Source organism: Calonectris borealis, chromosome 2, assembly GCF_964195595.1.
Source record: "Calonectris borealis chromosome 2, bCalBor7.hap1.2, whole genome shotgun sequence".
NCBI classification, from domain to species: domain Eukaryota; kingdom Metazoa; phylum Chordata; class Aves; order Procellariiformes; family Procellariidae; genus Calonectris; species Calonectris borealis.
This window is the reverse complement of record NC_134313.1, coordinates 13,286,467-13,306,956: the sequence shown is the minus strand read 5'-3', so window position 1 is coordinate 13,306,956 and position 20,490 is coordinate 13,286,467. Positions and strand designations below refer to the sequence as shown.

General features: G+C 41.6%; 1 protein-coding gene across 14 annotated transcripts in view; it reads right to left on the bottom strand.

Moving 5' to 3' along the window:
- The window catches only part of TMEM65 (transmembrane protein 65), a 73,341-nt gene that overhangs the window by 29,042 nt on the left and 23,809 nt on the right, over positions 1 to 20,490 (bottom strand). For 2 of the 14 annotated variants that reach the window (XM_075141188.1, XM_075141190.1), the window contains 4 exons: positions 18,481 to 18,548; positions 17,111 to 17,165; positions 15,859 to 15,901; positions 14,747 to 14,852 (listed from right to left, as the gene is read on the bottom strand). In XM_075141188.1, the coding sequence (XP_074997289.1) occupies positions 14,747 to 14,852; positions 15,859 to 15,901; positions 17,111 to 17,165; positions 18,481 to 18,548 (272 nt within the window). Of the gene's footprint in view, positions 1 to 11,324; positions 13,218 to 14,746; positions 14,853 to 15,858; positions 15,902 to 17,110; positions 17,166 to 17,537; positions 17,570 to 18,480; positions 18,549 to 20,490 lie in introns of those variants that run through there. The other 12 variants (XR_012672263.1, XM_075141189.1, XM_075141191.1 and 9 more) reach the window with 12 other exon arrangements.

Here is a 20,490-nt window from a genome sequence, read left to right as displayed (position 1 = left end):
CAATATATGAACATTTCTCAGTGTGCATATACACCAAACATGGGAAGGAATTACTTGGTATGACACACTGCAGAGTACTAATTCAAAGCAGCAAAGTGAAGAACAGTTAAAAATGAAGGTTAGGGAAAAAAAAACCCACTACTCAAAGCAAAATATATCAAAGCTGTAGACCACAGTTTGCGGAAGAACTACGGCATCACTGTGGCTGCAACGTCTCAGACACGATACTGCCAAGTGTAGCCAGAACAGTCATTCATGGACAGCAGCATCAACAGCTAAGGGTGTTTTTTAATTTTTTCTAACATTTACGCATCTCTACAGCATTCGTGCAAAGAGAAAAAGCATGTTGAGAAAATGCAGAAACTCTCTCGCCTTTCATTCTAATCCTCTGTGCCACCACTGTTCCCTCTGCATTTTCTTACAACCTGGAGGAGATATGAGCAATCACCCCATCACCAACATATCAAAAGGAAGTTACTAGCAAATTTTACCCAGAATAAGATTAGATGAGGATGTGAGATAAAACATGCAAAAACCACAATGCATACCGAGTCAAAGATGGTTCCAGACATAAGCAAGACTGTTTCTTTCTTAAACAGGTGCTTCCCGGCAGCAGGAGCCTTCCAGGCTCCGAGTCTCTGCACTTGCCCTCTGGTCTCTGCTTTCTCAGGCGCAAAGCGTGGGTGCTGCCCCGCGAGGGACTGCTCACCACGGAATTGCTGTCGACTTCACCTGAGCTCATCGGAGCTGTCAATGTGGCAAAACTCAGGGCATGCGGTGGCACTGGTGCAACGTGGACACCACGTCTCCTGCGCTGCCGTGCCCAGGCTTACGGACTGCACGTGGGCGTCAGAGTCCGAATCCATCCGCTCACTGAGCTGGATCAGATGATTTCCTAAATCCTTCCTAAAAAAACTACAGGAACCGAAACAGAGATTCATGACTCGACTAGACCAGATCACAAGTGTGTGTGAGTCATGGCGTATCTTGGAGACTTATTTAAAGGGCTTTCATCAGGACATTTTTAACCTGATTTGCATGAATTGATGACACAAGCCAGATTATTTTGGTGGTGGATTATATGAAAAAGTCTCTTCCACAACATTCAGGGCCACCTCACCAGGACATATACAAGATCAATGCTATAACAGAAAGCAACAGAAGGCTCCATGCTTAGCTCAAAGAGCAAGAAGCAAACAAAACCGATGAAATCAGTATGGTAACCATTGAGTGAACAAGTAGCTAATGTTGCATCTTCCATTGTGTCTGGAAAGGTCTTTTAAAGGAAATAGCCAAATCATAAATACATAAAGTGCACTAATAATTGCCATCACCTAATGAAAGTGAAACACAGACTACCAATAATTACCCATTATTGCTGTTCCATGTAGGTGGTGATGAAGCTGCAACACATAGTCCAAAGGTGATCAAAAGAGACTTCAGGGCCTTGGGACGGTTGGTAAGGGAATCTGGAGCACAGGTTATTTTTTCCCCTCTCCTTCAAGTTGTGGGCAGCGACATTGGAAGAAACAGATGGACCCAGTCTATTAATACTTGGCTCCATGATTGCTGTCACCACCACAATTTAGGGTTTTTCGAAAATGGGATGGCCTACACGGCACCAGGCTTGCTAGTGTCAGATGGGATTCACCTTTCTTCAAGGGGGAAGAGGATCCGGAGAACTACAGGCCGGTCAGCCTGACCTCGGTGCCGGGGAAGATCATGGAGCGGTTCGTTTTAAGGGCGCTCACGAGCCATGTCCGGAACAACCAGGGGATCAGGCCCAGCCAGCACGGGTTCATGGAAGGCAGGTCCTGCTTGACCAACCTGATCTCCTTCTATGACCAGGTGACCCGCCTCATGGATGAGGGAAAGGCTGTGGATGTGGTCTACTTGGACTTCAGTAAAGCCTTTGACACTGTCTCCCACAGCATTCTCCTAGAGAAGCTGGTGGCTCACGGCCTAGACAGGTGCACTCTTCACTGGGTAAAAAACTGGCTGGACAGCCGAGCCCAGAGAGTTGTGGTGAACGGAGTTAAATCCAGTTGGCGGCCGGTCACGAGCGGTGTTCCCCAGGGCTCAGTACTGGGGCCGGTCCTGTTCAATATCTTTATCAATGATCTGGATGAGGGGATCGAGTGCTCCCTCAGTAAGTTTGCAGATGACACCAAGTTGGGTGGGAGTGTTGACCTGCTGGAGGGTAGGAAGGCTCTGCAGAGGGACCTGGACAGGCTGGATCGATGGGCTGAGGCCAACTGTATGAGGTTCAACAAGGCCAAGTGCCGGGTCCTGCACTTGGGTCACAACAACCCCAGGCAACGCTACAGGCTTGGGGAAGAGTGGCTGGAAAGCTGCCCAGAGGAAAAGGACCTGGGGGTGCTGGTTGACAGCCAGCTGAACATGAGCCGGCAGTGTGCCCAGGTGGCCAAGAAGGCCAATGGCATCCTGGCCTGTATCAGAACTAGTGCGGCCAACAGGAGCAGGGAGGTGATCGTGCCCCTGTACTCGGCACTGGTGAGGCCGCACCTCGAATCCTGTGTTCAGTTTTGGGCCCCTCACTACAAGAAGGACATGGAGGTGCTGGAGCGTGTCCAGAGAAGGGCAACGAAGCTGGTGAAGGGCCTGGAGCACAAGTCTTATGAGGAGTGGCTGAGGGAACTGGGACTGTTTAGCCTGGAGAAGAGGAGGCTGAGGGGAGACCTCATCGCGCTCTACAACTACCTGAAAGGAGGTTGTAGTGAGGTGGGGGTTGGTCTCTTCTCCCAAGTAACAAGCAATAGGACGAGAGGAAATGGCCTCAAGTTGTGCCAAGGGAGGTTTAGATTGGACATTAGGAGAAATTTCTTTACTGAAAGAGTGGTCAGGCCTTGGAACAGGCTGCCCAGGGAAGTGGTTGAGTCACCATCCCTGGAAGTATTTAAAAGACGTGTAGATGAGGCCCTTAGGGACATGGTTTAGTGGGCATGGTGTGTTGGGTTGACGGTTGGACACGATGATCTTAGAGGTCTTTTCCAACCTTAATGATTCTATGATTCTAAGAGGGTCTCTGCTTATGAGCTAGCGGGGCTCATTGACAGAACTTTAAACAAGCTTGAAGGTGGAGAGAGATAATATTAGGCTTGCCTGTGACAAGCTATGAGATGACACGCCAAGGTTAGAGGGACGGGGTGCTAGCGAGAGCCCTCAGCCTGTTGCTCTGAGACGTGCTGGGTACACTGGAGCACACTTGAAGTCTTACGGAGATGAGCCAGGGACTCCTGAGGTAATAGGAGCCAACAGGGAAACACCAGTGAAATACCTCAAATAAATTAAGGGGTGTTCCTCTAAGAAGGTGACGCAGTTGACAGCCCAGCTGGAATGCATTGAGGATAACTTCTTAAGCCAGGTAATAGGCAGCCCTACCAGAGGGGATGCGATACTGGACCTGATGGTCACCAACGCAAGTGAGCTAATTGGTGACATCAAGACTGGAGGCAGCCTGGGCTGCAGTGATCACGCACTGGTGGAGTTCGCAGTCCTGAGGGATGCGGGTCAGGCACCCTGAATTTTAGGAAAGCAAAATGCCAGCTGTTCAAGGAGTTAGTCAATAGGACGCCCTGGGAAACTGCCCTCAGGGACAAGGGAGCAGAACAGAGCTGGCAGATCTTTAAGGACACTTTCCATAGAGCGCAAGAGCTCTCAATCCCCAGGTGTAAGAAATCAGGCAAGGAAGACGAGACTGGCATGGCTGAGTTGAGACCTGCTGGTCAAACTAAAGGGCAAGAAGGAAATGCACAGGCAGTGGAAGCAGGGACAGGTATCCTGGGAAGAGTATAGGGGTGCTGCCTGGGTGTGTGGGGATGGGGTCAGGAAGGCCAAGGTGCAGATGATGCTGAACTTGGAAAGGGATGAAAAGAAGGGTCTTTACAGGTATGTCAGCCAGAAAAAGAGGGTCAAAGAAAGTGTACCCCTCCCCCAATGAGCAAGACTGGCAAACTGGTAACAACACACGAGGAGAAGGCTGAGGTACTCAACAACCTTTTTGCCTCAGTCTTCACTGGCAACCTCTTTTCCCACAGCTCTTGAGTGGATGGACAGCTCTGTCAGGGACTGGGGGAGCAAAGTCCCTCCCACTGTAAGAGAAGATCAGGTTCGTGACCACCTGAGGAACGTGAATGTACCTAAGTCTATGGGACCTGACAAGATGCATCCCAGAGTCCTGAGGGAATTGGCTGAGGTAGTTGCCAAGCCACTCTCCATGATATTTGAAAAGTCGTGGCAGTCAGGTGAAGTCCCTGGTTACTGGAAAAAGGGAAACATTGCACCCATTTTTAAAAAGGGTAAAAGGAGGACCCTGGGAACTACCGACCTGTCAGCCTCACCTCTCTGCCTGGGAAGATCACAGAACAGATCCTCCTAGAAGCTATGCTAAGGCACATGGAGCACAGGGAGGTGATCCAAGGCAGGCAGCGTGGCTCCACCAAGGGCAAGTCTTGCCTGACCAACCTAGTGGCCTTCTATGATGGAGTGACTACATCAGTGGACATGGGAAGGGCTACAGATGTCATCTATCTGGATTTCTGTAAGGCCTTTGACACAGTCTCCCACAACATCCTTCTCTCTAAATTGGAGAGATATGGATTTGATGGGTGGACTGTCTGGTGGGTGAGGAATTGGTTGGATGGTCACATCCAGAGGGTAGTGGTCAACGGCTCAATGTCCAGGTGGAGGTTGGTGACGAGCGGTGTCCCACAGGGGTCCATATTGGGACTAGTACTGTTTAATATCTTCATCAGTGACACAGACAGTGGCATCGAGTGCACCCTCAGCAAGTTTGCAGATAACACCAAGCTGAGTGGTGTGGTTGACACTCCTGAGGGATGGGATGCCATCCAGAGGGACCTGGACAAGCTCGAGAAGTGGACCTGTGTGAACCTCATGAGGTTCAACAAGGCCAAGTGCAAGGTCCTGCTCCTGGGTCTGGAGCATCCCCCGGCATCAATACAGGCTGGGGGATGAAGGGATTGAGAGCAGCCCTGCCGAGAAGGACTTGGGGGTACTCGTGGATGAAAAGCTGGACATGAGCCAGCAACATGCGCTCGCAGCCCAGAAGGCCAACTGTATCCTGGTTTGCATCAAAAGCAGCATGGCCAGCAGGTTGAGGGAGGTGATTCTGCCCCTCTACTCAGCTCTCGTGAGACCCCACCTGGAGTTCTGCGTCCAGCTCTAGAACATGGACCTGTTGGAGCGGGTCCAGAGGAGGGCCACAAAAATGATCAGAGGGATGGAATGCCTCTCCTACAAAGAAAGGCTGAGAGAGTTGGGGTTGTTCAGCCTGGAGAAGAGAAGGCTCCGGGGAGACCTTATTGCAGCCTTTCAGTACTTAAAGGGGGCTTATAAGAAAGATGGGGAGAATGATTTGAAACTAAAAGAGGGTAGCTTTAGACTAGATATAAGGAAGAAATTTTTCATAATGAGGGTGGTGCAACACTGGACCAGGTTGCTCAGAGAGGTGGTAGATGCCCCAAATCCTGGAAACATTCAAGGTCAGGTTGGACAGGGCTCTAAGCAACCTGATTGAGTTGCAGATGTCCCTGCCCATGGCAGGGGGTTTGGACTAGATAACCTTTACAGGTCCCTTCCGACCCAAACTATTCTATGATTCAGGGGGAAAAGAAAGTGCATCCTAACAATTTTTCCCATTTTATATTCTGAGTGAGAAAAGAGATTATTTGTTTAAATGTAACGCCATCTTAACAGCATTTATCCAGCTAGGAACCATATGACAGTAGTTTTAAAATATGTTGAGTATTATGTTATCATATAGGGAAAAAACCCACGCTATTGTTCTCAATAATCATTTACAATGACAAGCACAAAACAGAAACAGCAACTCTTGCTCTTTCACAGGCTGATTGCACATATGGGGAGCATCCTAATTTACTAAACTGGAAAATAAAAGGATTAAGAAATAAACCATGCAAAATCCATCATTTCTGTTTACTATGACTCAGTTTAAATCAGAGTCAAGTCAATACAGGACCTGTGCCAAAGTGGTTTTCATCAGATGGAACTCGGAACCCTTCTAGCTTTGTAACCATCAGTGGGACTGCCAGAATGAAAGATACTGGTTTAGACCCAAACACTGCTGCTGCTGTTTTTTTCAGATATTTTAATGAAATCAATAATTTGTTTGTATTTCTTTGAAAGGAGGGTTTATTTCCTTTCTGTGTTCTCTTCTTTGGCAATCATATTCTTCCATATTTCATTATATGCCCCCCATGCTGGCATCAGAACCACAAGTGACTCAATGGGACACAAGCAAACCCAGCATCGAGAGGGGGCAGCTGCAGAATATTCACAAAAAATAATCATTCTTTTGACGGCCACAATTCTCTTAATCATTCGTCAGTAACACTGTTTGCTACATCACACCATTGGCCTCTACTTGGCCTACCTTGTATTATACCAACTTTCAGCAACATCAAGCTGACAGCATTTAGCAGCACATTAGTTGTAAGTATGCTATTAAGTTCCTTTTTGTTGGCCAATCTGTTTATTTTAACAGATTGCATTTTTCAAGAAAAGTGATTTACAATGGAAAACCCCACTGCTGTGACATTTGTATCGTTTGTCATGGCAGCTGAAATGAAAACAAAGAAGTCGTAATTTGCTACCCACACGGAGTGTCACAGAGAAAAGCCACGCAGAATGGAGGAGCTCTCCCCTGCTGGAAAGTTTCTAAAGTAGTCATTTGTTTCCCCGTCACCCCTCTTCATTACCAAGCCGCTCCACTTGCAATTAAAGTAGGTTTGCTTTACAACAGTTAACAGTTTCTATTCAATGAGCTAGTTATTTCATGTTGAAATAAACTCTTCCATTTCATGTACAAGTTAACTTGTACAATTAACAATTTCACAAAAGCAACAAAGCACAGGCCAGGTCAATCAAATACGGGGCAAACTCTGGGCAAAAGATAGGGCTGAAACTCCAATACATTCCAAATACCATGGCTTGGAGAATAATAGAAGACAGTAATGATTAACATAAACACTGCATTTTCGGTGCAGAGGCTGTATGGTGGTAACCTCCTGCCTACAGAGCATGACCAATCCCATCCTGAACTGGACACCTACGATACATCAGATTCTCCAGTGCTGGTTTCTACCATACACAAAGGGGTCACAGGGTATGTAACCCAGATGAAGTTGCCCAGCTGCAACATGGAAAGTCTGCATTTAGGCAGAGAAATCCCATTTCAGGAATCCCCCTAACATATCTGAAAACTGAGCCTAGAAGCCTGCAGCATACCTGCAAGTGACTAAGTTCACAAGTACCCAAACCATTCACGTCATCTGAGTGACCCATAGAAACACCACATGCAACTGCATTTTGGCTTTCCCAGGACTTTGTAATCTGCTAAAACATACAGCCAGGCCATTAATCTATCCTAAGAGATGTTAAGGTTTCCAGTGTAGGTAGCCTCCTCTTTTTTTAATATCTGGTTGAGAGACTGCCCTGTTCCTCAGCTTGCCAGTGTAATAACCCTTGGCATAAACTAAGACAATCCAACAAAATAACTTCTTTTCCCAGAGGTACCCTCCCACTGTCTGCCTACCTTTACAGGACAACTAAGCAGGACTATAAATGAAGATCAGACTGCCCTCTCACAGCGTGACCACTTGCAGATCTGCATCAAAGCCTATCAAACTCCACAAAAAGGGGCTGTTTTCTTTTAAGATCTAACTGACTTTTGATGTGGCCTTTGGTAACTAGGCAGTTGTATTGCAAAGGTAAATCACCTGTAATCATTCTCCTCTTCCTATTCAAGGACTCCTGTGTTCAAAAGGGGGTATTTTACTATCATTTTTCCTTTGACGGTTACTTCTATGCAGCGATTATTGGCAGCTCGATAGTCGAGATGTGCAGAAAAGCCACTCTGGGGGAGGGAAGCCTCATCAGCTCTTTCTTCCAATCTCCCAGCATGTTAAAAGCACTCTGAGGCACAGAGAACAGCAGGGAAGTGGCGTGAATGCAAATCATAGTTTTTTCTCTTTTAATAGCTCCTCTATACATCCCTGTGTAGGGAAAATGACCTGGCAGAAGCCCATTCTCCTCCCTTTCCACCTCATTCCTCCCTGGAAGTAACAGATAAGCCATTTTCAGCAAAACCAGACATGGTGCAAACGGATCACCCTGCCAAATCCAAGCAGCAGTGCTGTGCCAAGACAAGGCGACACTCCATGTTACTGCACTACCATCCTGCTCAGTGGCAACTTCTTCCCAACAGGAAGGGCAGCTGTAGGTCCAATGCGGCAAATCTTACTCTTTGGATACCTGTCTTCTAAGCAGTGAATGGTCCCCTTCAGTACACTTCATAATCCATTGCAAAATAATCTATTTATTCAGATAATGTTGATACTTACAGGTTTGGAAGGGCTTAAACCCTCTAGGCAAAAGCATAAGGCCCTTCCCATAATCAAAGATGTACAAATAAGACACTGATAAGCACAGTATCAGGAACAGAAGACAAAATGGATGCAAAAGGCATCAGGTTTAAAGTCTCAAATAATGTTGGTATTTCACAGCAACTTAGTCTTTGCACACATACACAGAAGGAGCAACTCATGAGACTGTGGGGTAGCATTCATAGCGGCATCATTATTTAAGGCAGTTGCTTAGATACCTATGGACTACTAAGGTGAAGACTGTTAAACCAAAACTGTTTCCTGCCAGTTCTCTTCATGCTGCTGCAAGAGGCCTTATCTTGGCACCATCTACTTACAGGAGAGATACTACATCAGCACTCCACACTCCCTGCTGCTACCCAAGGTCACTATTCTGAATTGCATACCTGAGGCTCAAGGACTGCCCTGCTCAAACTCTAGTGACTACAATCTCTTGGGGGAGGGAGGGGGGAAGCTCACAGGTCTCTCTAGAAGGTGGGGTTTGTTTCGACTGGGGGAGGTAGTCTTCCAAAACAAAACAAAAAATCCTTCTGCATTTATCTTGGCTGGCTTTTAAATTCCAAGTTTGCCCAAAACCCTCTGTGCCCCCAGCCCCAATACTATTTTGAAGCAACACGCTGGATGCCAAGGGTCCTGAACACTGAGACACGGGTAAAAGCCTTAAAAACATTAAATAAAGACTTTAAAACAGGAGCTTGAACTTGTGTTGCAAGAGCATTAACTACAACGTGGAGTAGCTCTAGCTATCCTCTTAATATTTTAGGTTGAAACATTCCAGAGGCATAAGACTCTCGGAGCAGGATGATAATTCCTCAATACTTTATTAAGGTCTTTAGTTTATATACCGCCGCTCTGCCAGCTTGTCACTAGACCATGTAAAACATCAGACAGAGAAGAGGGAAACATGTTGGCTAGAAGTGCAATAGACTCTCTGAACATTAATGAAGAGTTCTACTACACAATGCAATCAGAATAAAGTAACAATCAACGTACACAGGTGTCAAAATGAGATGAGACCACCCTTCCAGTACAGATGTTTTACTCACAGCACTTCTTCATGCAGACATCCACAAAAGGGACAGACCAAGGAGTAAAAAAAGGGGAAGAGCTCCAAAGTCCAGAAAAGTTCAAAAAGGCTTAGTCTGCATACAAAAACTCAGTTAATTCCAGAAGTTCAAGTGGACTTCTGACTAATATTAATCACAAATGCCACCAATTTACCATGCAAACATTTTAATTGTTTAAATTGCTCTCTTCCAAGCATGAAGAGACAGAACTACCACTCCACAGTGCTATCTCCTATGACAGTGACAAAGGACCACCTGCTTATAACTTAAATAATAAATTCCTGTTTTGTATAACTGAGGCTGAATACCCACGGGATATTATTAACATTTCCCCTCCAGCATCTGGTCTAATAAAGAAACACAGAACAGCTTTGCTGTAGTACAAAAGTTTACAGAAAGTTTGACAATTTAATTAAAGACAATACAAAATATGTTGTCTGAATTCAAATAATTTATGTAAAAGTACATGAATGAGAAAATATTGGCGAGAAGATTTGGGTAACCATATTACCAGATGCATATTCTTTGTCCCTAGAGATAACATACAGTCAAAAATACATTTAAGTTACAGTAAAAGACAGCATTTTAAAATAAACACAATTTCAGGTCTACCAGCCCTTTAATGCAAAAAATTCCTGTTAACACAGGACAAACTGATAGAATAAAAAAATGGAGCAATACCGAAGTCTCTGAATAAGCCTGTAGTGTTTGTTTTTCCTTTTATCGAGGAGGGAGAAGACAACAGAGAACAAAGAGGAGTGTTTTGTTAGTGCTCTGTTTTCTCACTTTTAAAAAGTGTTATCAGGGATTACTTTCATCCATATACCTCAGAAAAACCCACCTTCCTTGTGAGGAGACAGGGTACAGATCAGGCACGGATCTTCCCTTCCACACGAAGCAGTACCACATCCACACAAGAGTGGATCCCGCAGGCAAAGCAAGCTACCCCTACTGTACTCAGGGTGGCAGCTTGGCCCCAACAAGCACTTTCTCTCAGCGTCCAGCAGAGCCACTATTTCTCTCAAATCACAAGTTATTTCTTCATGTTTGTCAAATATTGAAACCTCAGAAGTCACCTTCTTGATTACAGTATCAAACAACAGCCTGAAACACCCAAGATTTCTTACCATGTGTCACTTGCCCTCCACATGTCTGTGGTCAGCTGAATAGTTTAACAAGACGACACATGATTAACTTCTTTGAAGATATTATAGTTCATTAATTCTCGATAAAAGCATTGGTTGCAGTACAATAGTTTGACATACAGCAACAAAACGTACTCAATTTACATGCACAAGCTATTTAACAATAGTACACTGTCTTTCCTATTGCCATTATAAAATGAACACGACCATGACAGCTGACACAGCCTTCCGATTGTTCTCATGAGCTCTAAAAAAGTGATGAAAACAGTGTTCCAGTTGGTACAACAGCAAAAAACAGAGGTTTGGCTGCTGCTGGAAGATTCTAATGAAGATGCCAGTATCATAATGGGAAACAGTGTTGGAGTTACTGTAAAAACAGCTACAAAAAAGCTACACAAAATTGTTTTGATGTGTACTTCAGTTTAAAAAAAGAACACGTGGGAAATACTTACAGCTTTGTACAGAAACATACCAGAAACAAAAGTACATGCAGAGGAAGAAAAGTTGGAGTTTAAGGCAAGACAAATGTGTGGATGACTAAAAAAAAAAAAACTGATCACTGAAGTACTGTAACCAGCAGCAATCTGTTGGGAAAAGAGTGCATAATTTTCTAGCAGGATTGGTTTTTGTGGGGTTTTTTGTGGTTGGAATTTTTTTGTGGTTTATTTGTTATTTTTTTTTTTTTAATAAAACTTACAACTTTGAAAATGCAAGCCAAAACTCCTCTGCATTTGTGTTCTATGCCTGTTTGAGATTTCTTTCAGTTTTACAGTTTGGTCCAGATCCTCATGGTTTAATGCACAAAGTACAGTACGTGCTACTAGGACTACTCACTGCAAGTTTTCAAAGTCTGCTTTTCAAAAAACAGATGCAACACTGTCACCTTCATTAAAGGTTGATGTCAAAGTTTCAGTACTGCTGTTTTAGGGCTTCTAGAAATGAGAACAGAGAAGTCAGATTTATGACCAAGAGATAAGCAATGAGCTCTGTAAAACGTACACATGTTACAATAAGACTTTTCTATAGCAAATAAAAGTCATCAGGGGACTTAATTTTTTTTATTTTTTAAACATTTCTTTCTAGGTTTCAGAAGTGCTAACAATTCCAGCAACAAAACTTTCAAAGTGCCCTGGCTGTGCCTCTCTTTTTAGTGTCTTTTCCAAATGGTATTCAAACAGGTAAGAAATCCTCTCCTCTAATCAACAGTTATCAGTTTAGCATTATGCTATTGGCAAGTCAGATCCTGAAATATTACGAATATTTGATAGTTGTAATCAATTTATTCATGACCATATAAAAAAGCACAGTCATATGCGACTGCACTGTCAGATCTATAATACACCAAGTAAGACTGCAAAAATAAAAGGCAAAAAAGGAAAAAGGCCTCAAGTCTCCTTTTTTTGTTGTTTGTGTTTTTTTACTAATTGTCTCACAGCAAAAAAGAAAAGTAGCAAAGGCTTAATCTTAAATACAAAGTTATAATCTGCAAATCAGGTCCTCTAATCCAGACTGATGGTACACTTTATTGTTTCAACTGAACCACCCATTACAAACTTGCAATGCCAGCACTCATTCATACCCTGAAGTGTTCCCCAGCCTTGTCCACCTAATCAACTATTCACACCTTATTTTAAGCAGAACAATAAAAAAAAAGCTGTTTGTGGTTTTGGAACAGTTGGCCTGAATTCTTTAATATCACACTCAAAACTCAGGAAGACAAATTTAAGGGTATCTCAACTCAGTTCCCAAAATATTCTTTACAAAGGAAAAAAAAACCATGTGAATATGGAAGTACAGAAGGTGTTAAAACACCACTAAAAAATGGTCTTGGTAAAGAGCCTACACTGGAAACACTTACCTTGTAAAAGCACTAAAATTATCATCTCAGAAGACAATTTAGAGACCCTTAATCAGAATTGCGAAAAAATGCAAACTAGACTGTCGTAGATCACTGAAATACCTAATCGAAAGGCAGTGCAAAACGATGGCTGGTGAGGGTGCAACCAGTCATCTTGCAAAGTGAGGGACTTCAAATTACTCATCACTGACCTCCCTAATAATCTGCATTGAAGGACCTGATGAACAGCAGTGAAATTTTTGTCATGCAATTACCACTGTTAAGCAACCAATATGCAACTCAAGAGTGATACTGTCATCCATGGTGGATTATTAAAGTAATAATCCTTTAAAGAATAAGGTCAAATGGGAAAGTGGTAAACATCAATTGCCATAAGTGAAAACACTTCAAAAATTTACAATTAAATAAAAAGTTCAATGATACCTTATAAAAAGAAGTACTGAACACAAAGCCACAATAAATTAGTGTTTCCATAAAACGACATGCTGAAGGTTTTGTTCCCAAGTCTATACATTTTTTACTGTCTGTTAATTCCTAAATATTGACAGCGTAATTGAATAATTGAGGTACAGTAGTTTACATTTGTATATGTCTTGTAAAAAGGTTAATTTTTTTCTTCCAGTTTTTCTTCCTCATCGCCAAAGAACAACAAAGGAAACATTCCTAAAATGCAGCCAATGGTCACTCCAATAGCTTTACCCTAGAGAAAGGGGGAAAAAATTAAGTTTCTCATTGATCAGTTGTTACTTATTTGCTGCGTAGTACCAACACAACCAGGAAAACTCTTTGTTCTAGCTTTTGGTTGGGAGCCACATCTTTCTTAGCATGCAGACTAGAAACACAATCTATGAGAGAGACACAGATATGACAAGGTTAGAAACAGCGTGTGCTGTGATAAAAGATAATTCTGAATAAAGAGGAGGGGAATGACCCATAAGGAGCTGCAGATGTGGTAAGGGAGGAGACAAGAGATTCAAAAGATTCATAGGATAGCTAGGAAGACAGGGAAGAGGGGAAAAAAAAAACAAAACCACATTTTAGGTGCAATTATAAATATATCTGCTTGCATCTGGTAATGCAAATTATCATCAAGGTCAGGAACGAGGAATTCCTTGGAAAAATGACAATTTGCGAAGGCACAACGTGAAGACAAAAAAAGAAGATTGGAAAACATTTCACAATTGACCTAGATGTAAAAAAGTCAACAGGAGAGGAGAAGAAAGAAAGGCAACATCCAAACCACATCACCAGCAGTATTTTGAGAAACTCGAGACAGCGGGTAAAAAAGAAAAAATGCTAGCACACAGGCTAAGATGCTCAGAAGTCTTTTATCAGAAAAGTGCTGTGAATGAATTGCAGTGCAATGACAGATTTTTGCCACAGACTCAGCTTCCACTGAGAAAACTCTTATGTTGGACAGACTAGAGGCCAGCCCACTGACCACATGCCAATTCTTCCCCGCTCAATGCTTTGATCTATCACTGCTAAAAGCAGACTTTTTCCCCCCAGCAAGTGTTCATTTCTCTTCCCTTAAATCTGGAAAGATATTTTTCCCACATGAAGGTTCATTCTGGCAAAGTGAAAGAAATATCTGTTTCATTACTCCGTTTCTTATAATCTGTTTCTTTAATCAAAATAAACTAAGGCTCTCATCGCTGAAGTGGGACTGCTTCAAATGTTTAAATGTTAATTAAGTAATCATCCTAAAAATGAATCTGCGGGATGAGTGTCCCGTAACTGTAAACCCAGGCAGTGAATATTACTCAAATGCTAAAAGTTTACCCAGGGGAAAGTTAATTTCATATCCAAGCTAATTATAGAACATTAGAAGTGAATACATACTAGCACAGGTATATGAATAGGAAGGACTTGACAAAGAATGTATAGGAGTAAACTACTAAGGGGTCATAACTTTCAAATAAACTATCTTATCACAATAGCCAGAGCTCAATCCAAGTATCTGCATAGCATACATGAAGTCATTGCAGATACTATCCATGTTACTAGTCTCTCGTGGCTTGTTGCATACAACAAAATCACCCAAGCACGAAACAATCCAGTCTCATGATGCTCCCTGACATAGGCTCACAACTAAATCTTCCAGGAAATGTGCAAAATGTTGATGGTTGTTAAGTATTTAATGGCAAAAGTGACAAAAAGGATTTATCACATATTAGTTTAAACAAAAAAAAGCTCTACGCAAACAGCGCCTACCTACAGGATACTCACCAAGTGTGCACTGAGACGCGTTTGCCACATATCAGCTTGTTTGGGTGTCAGATCAGGGATTGACAGACCCAGTCGTGAAGCTAAAGCTTCTACATAACCTGCAAGACTGGAAGAACAAGAAAACAAGAACAAACAATTTTGGATCTAGCAGTATCTTTAGTGAGGATTTCGAAATATTTGAAGCACTGAACTTAAAATGAATAGCTTTTCCTTCAGCACACTCATAAAGCCATCGAGAGGTAAATACGAGAAAGTGTTCAGACTTCTGATGGTCACATTTTGCAATGTTAGTTAACTAATTTTCTCACTGATTTAATATGCAATATTTCCAGAAAAACTTTGTGCATTAAGACACAACTGGTGTGAATGTTACTGTACTTTTGCAGAGCTTGTAAGTAACCTTTACTGGAGAAAAGGTTACACACACACAGATGCGCATAAGTTAGTAATAAGCCTTGTAATTTGCAGAAGAAAAGTTAGAGCGAAAGTGGGAAAAATAGGCACGACAGCTTTACTTTCAGCAGTTACTGAGAAATTTCCTTTAAAAAATAAAAAAGTCAGCTGCATCTGTTTAGATCAGAAATAGGTATGCCTAGATCTGAAGACATTCCAGATATATATAATTGTTTTATCTGAGGAGAAGGCAATGTCTTCAGATCTAGGCATAACAATCTGAGGAGGTATATTCTATCACAGCAATATATTATATCATTAAAAAAAAGTATTTTTCCATTTTGTATTTTAATGAACGCACTTTTTGGAGAAAAAATTCTAATACTTCCTTAAAAGTAAGCATTACCTACAGACTACACTGAATCAGGTTAAACACCAATCCCACTTTTATCACTTAAAATATATAATACCGTAATAGCAGGAGAGTTTCAGAACTATGGCACTGCAGTTTTAACCTCGACAAGAACCACCTAATATTCCAACTTTTTCTTAGCAAGGACAGAATACATTTCTACAGTCATGCAGTTTACTGAAGCAAAATTCAAGAGCTAGGAAAAAAAATAAAGCAATTTCAGCAGTTTATATGCTTTACTTCAGTAGCACCAATAGTGTTTGCGAGAGGAAATAAAAAAACATTCTTAATACAAGTTCAAACATACCCCAGTCCAGCTAAATCTGAAACAAGGTTTCCCAAAGCTGCAGCTGGAGGGAGAAACAGGAAAGAGAAGGGGAGAAGAAGGTGAAGTATTATTTTAATTACAAACAAAACCAACCAGCTCCCCTCCCCGTCCCCCCAGTGACCCTTCTCAGTATATATAGCATAAAAGACTAGAAGTAAGTTTCTTTTATTTTAGAGTTTTTCTTCTGGCCCTATTACAGTTTGTAGTAACAGCAGCAGACTAACAATAATAGGAAGTGTAACTATTTTTCTCAACTTACATGAAGAAAACTTCACAAATACAAAAACACTGACACCTGGAAATCAATGTAACAACTTTTCAGATCAGAGTTAAACACGGCCATGCGTGGTTGCCAGTTTCATACAGCTAACGCTGGACACCAAGCAAGGCCTTCCAGTGCCTGACGGGGCATAGGAGCACTGGAAATAGGAGCTGTTACTCACATATGTAGCTTTGATAAACATTTCAACATATCCATAAACTGTGTCAGTTTAGGAGTAAATACTGTATGTATGATTGAATAAAGTTATATGCTTAAAATACATGATTTCACAGCAGATCTTATTGAGATAAGCTTGCTTGTGACTGTCTTGCATTGCAACAGAGGGCTGCAAATTTCCAAATGATTAACTTGTTCTGCTATATACATTTTCATTTGAGCTATTTGCGTGCTTTCGAGCAATGCTGCACCTGCAGTTGGTGGATCCACGAGCAGTTTGTTTTTTTCCTCTGACATTGCAGAGTCACCAGAGCTGTGGAGCAGAGCTTATCAGTTTTGGCCCAGTGCAGGAGCAGGGTGGCTGCTCAGCCTTCCCGTGGTATCGCACGGAGGCAGAGAAGCCACCAAGAACACTGGCCAACACAGTAAAAAGACACCAACACTGATCTTTGCTTAGCACTGCAAGCAAACAGCAACTTACAAATACATATATACACATACATAAATATCACAGAGCAGTTCCATTACAGAAATGCAAATACACTTCCCTAAGCGACCCAGGATTTGAACTTTTAGATTAAAACTGATAACAAGCATTTCAAAAGCTATTTGAACTGAAATTCCATTTCTGCAAATGGAGTATGTCCTTGCTTCAACCATAGGTTGTTTCTTTATTAGGAAAGGCAGCTGCAAGACCAAGGAAGAGCCATTTCCAACTCTGTGGCCCACTTTCAGCCTAAAATATAGGAACATGCCATATTAGTCTACACATACTGCATTTTTATTACTTGCCTGCCATAGTTGAAATTCCTAGGACAACTCCAATTGACAACTCTATTTGGGTTCCCTGAAAAATAAGAGTTTTCCCATTATTTGAGGGATTTGGAGTTAAAATAGATTATATTGATTCAACTGGCAAAAGTATTGCTTACTGCTTGTTTATGTTAAGATTGAAAGGATAAATGGACATTACTTCTACCAGATCTACACAGCTCCTACCCTCGTAGCATATGTATTTCCCCCTAGGACAAGAGCCTACTTCTGATATTCTTTTAATATTTTGTATTGTTTCATAATGGCCACCTAATGGACAAAACTGTAATCCCTATCTCTGCATACCATTTTCCCCGCTGTAATTCTTAGCTGAATGCACAGCTCTGAACACAAACTTCTACAAATACTGAGCAAACAAGTAAAACACAGTATTGTAGCTCCTTACTTTTTCAGTTGAAGAAACAAAATCACAGTGAACTGCACGATGAAACAGCAGTACATGGTCCAAAGATGAGAGACAATGTGCATGAATTAAAACAAGACATGTTGCAGTTAGAGATAGGAAAATGTTTTCCACTGTGAGGACAGTCGACCATTGGAACAGGTTGCCCAGACAGACTGTGCAGTCTCTGCCCTTGGATCTCCTCAAGGCCCACAGGATAAAACCATGAATAACTTCATCTGACCTTAGAGCTGACCCTGCATTGAGTAGGAGGTTAGACTAGAGACCCTGAGAAGGTCCCAAGCAGGAGCAAGACTAGAGACTTAGGGGGGTCCTGAGGTCCCTTCCCACCTGAATTCCCACCTTAATCCCATGGTTAAGATCACACTCTCAATGATAATTCTACACAAGGAACAGTATCTTTGGCCTTTATCCATCTTCCTGTTCCACTAGCCCATTTCATCTTCCAAATGAACAGGAAAATATCTCAACAATGTTACTCAGAAATGTCAGGCTACATCAGTACAAATCAGCATCAGCACTAACATTGCCTGCATCACAAAGGAACCTATCAGTAAAAACCCTTAAGACCTATTCATCAACACATTATAATCACATTATCATCAGTTGGTACAAAAAAAATGTATCGACTACATGATCGTAAATGTGTCTTACAGCACAAATTAGGAGAGGAAAAAAAAACCAAGCCTCTTCTCAATTCAGTAAAATTAGTTACAATACTGCCCTTCAGAAAGAACAGCACTCCTCTGCGTTCTGCAAAGGCTGAGTAGAACATGGACATTTTCTTTAAAAAAGAAAAAATTAAAACAGAAATTAGTGAGTTGATACTGAGGGAACAGTCTTCCTGAAGCTCTCATTTACTCATTTAGTACTCGAACAATATGAATCTTACTGACTTGATCAAGGAATTAAATAATGAACTTACCGCAGCAATCATAATTGCGTTATCCAAAAATCCAAACCCTACAAAAGGTAATGCATTGTGGAAGAACACTACAAGAAATAAGTAACAAAGAGAAAATAAATATTTATAAGAGAGTTCACTAGTTCACACGAACTACTGAAATGTCAGTCTAATACTGCCTTTAAGAGAAACAAAGACAACATATGCAAAATCCCCTTCCTACTACTTCTGTTAGTGACCTTTTTATTTCTGGCAGGTTTGGTAAAACCCTTTCCTACACATAAGTGTTACTAATGGCTTGCAAAGAACCAGTTAAACCAACTTACTCTTTGCAAATACCTGTACAATTTCGGATGGAAGCCATTTATGCCTACTGCTCCATAAGAGAAATATTTAAAACTACACAAACTTTGATACTATTTACAGTCCTTCCAACCGATGTTGCAGCATCACTGAAGATCGCCAAACTGTCTCACCAGACTCCCTTTATTCTTCTCTTGCTTGAAATAAAGCCCCTTCCTCTGCAAGTCCCTCTCTATTCCTGTGCAAGAGCTCCATCTTCTTCACGCATTCCTAAAAATTTATATTTTAAGAGTACTGCCTGGAGCTAGGCAATACTTATCAAAACTCCTTCAGCTAAATCTGCAAATGCTAAGGTGGTTTTCACTAGTGTGTCAATACAGCATTACTTATCTCACTATTAAACCCAAACTTCTGTATCTTGATTTTGTTTGGGCATTATGATGAGGACAAGTTAGACTTGAAGCTGCTCCTCAATACATTAAGAAATCAAGTTCCACCTTTTGTTTCATGCATTTTTTCTTTTCACTCCTGAAACTCCAAGTAAACCCTATTTGAAAATATTTTCTATTGCATGAACTTGGAACACGCTGGTCTGAATAATTTCTAACAAGCACAGTGCTACTGTATCATTCCTTTTTCTCCTGCTCCATGTTCTCTCTCAAGTTTTAGCTTGTAAGCTTCTGATGGAGATGGGATTGAATTTGCACAGCATTGCCTCCAGTTGAGTTTCAAGGTGCTAGCATCGTAAGACTAAATACAGAACTGAGGACAGGCTACATGCATAGAATACAACTTAGAAAGTTAGAACTTTTCTTTTTTTTTAACATTTAAAATGCATCAGCTATTTAGGGTTTTTTCCCCACTTCAGATGTGACCAATAATTTCTATATTTTATAAACTTAGAGATGCAAACATATGAAGAGGGAAGAAAGAAGAGCGCATGAACCTCCCAGTCATGTGAAAAGAAACTGGTATGAGTCCCTTTTGGGTTTAACTCTCACAGACAGCATGAATTCATGACCATATAAAAAACAAAGCCCACACTCAAGAGACCTTTCATGCTCAGGTACTAGAACATGTTTGGACTTGTAAGGTAAGAACACACATACCTTCTTGAATGCACAGCTAAAAGACTAAAGCACAGAATGTATGAAATTTTCCAATTTTTTTTTTTTTAAATCATCGCAAGACAAAAACCCCCAAAACATAAATAACAAAAAAGCACACAGATATGCCTAGTAATTTCAAAATGTGTGCACCAAATTCTGGAGCTACAAAGGGAGCTCAAATTCTTACCAAAGGTGACAGAATTTTGGAATCCATGGAGTAAACAGAACCCCAGGGACCAAGGAAAAAAAAAAACAGAGAAAAATAAGTGTAGATACCTACAATAGGAAGATATTCAACAAAATACGTTTGCTCACTGACAGATTTAAAAAAAAAAAAAAACAACACAAAAATACACTGATTTGGAAGCAAAATCAGAATTTGAATGACCATGGTATTATAAAGAATACCAAATCTATTTCCAATTTCTCTGCAATTTTATCCCACTTCTCAGTCCACTTAAAATATATGCGACCAGAAGCAAGTCAATAGTTTTAAGCTTAAACCCAAAAACTCCCACAAGGTACTGCAGCATCAACATTGCTTGGCTTACAAAGACAATGTTTGCTGCTGGCTTTGAACAGCATAGTCTCATTTGGGCTTTCTGTCCTACTTTCACTA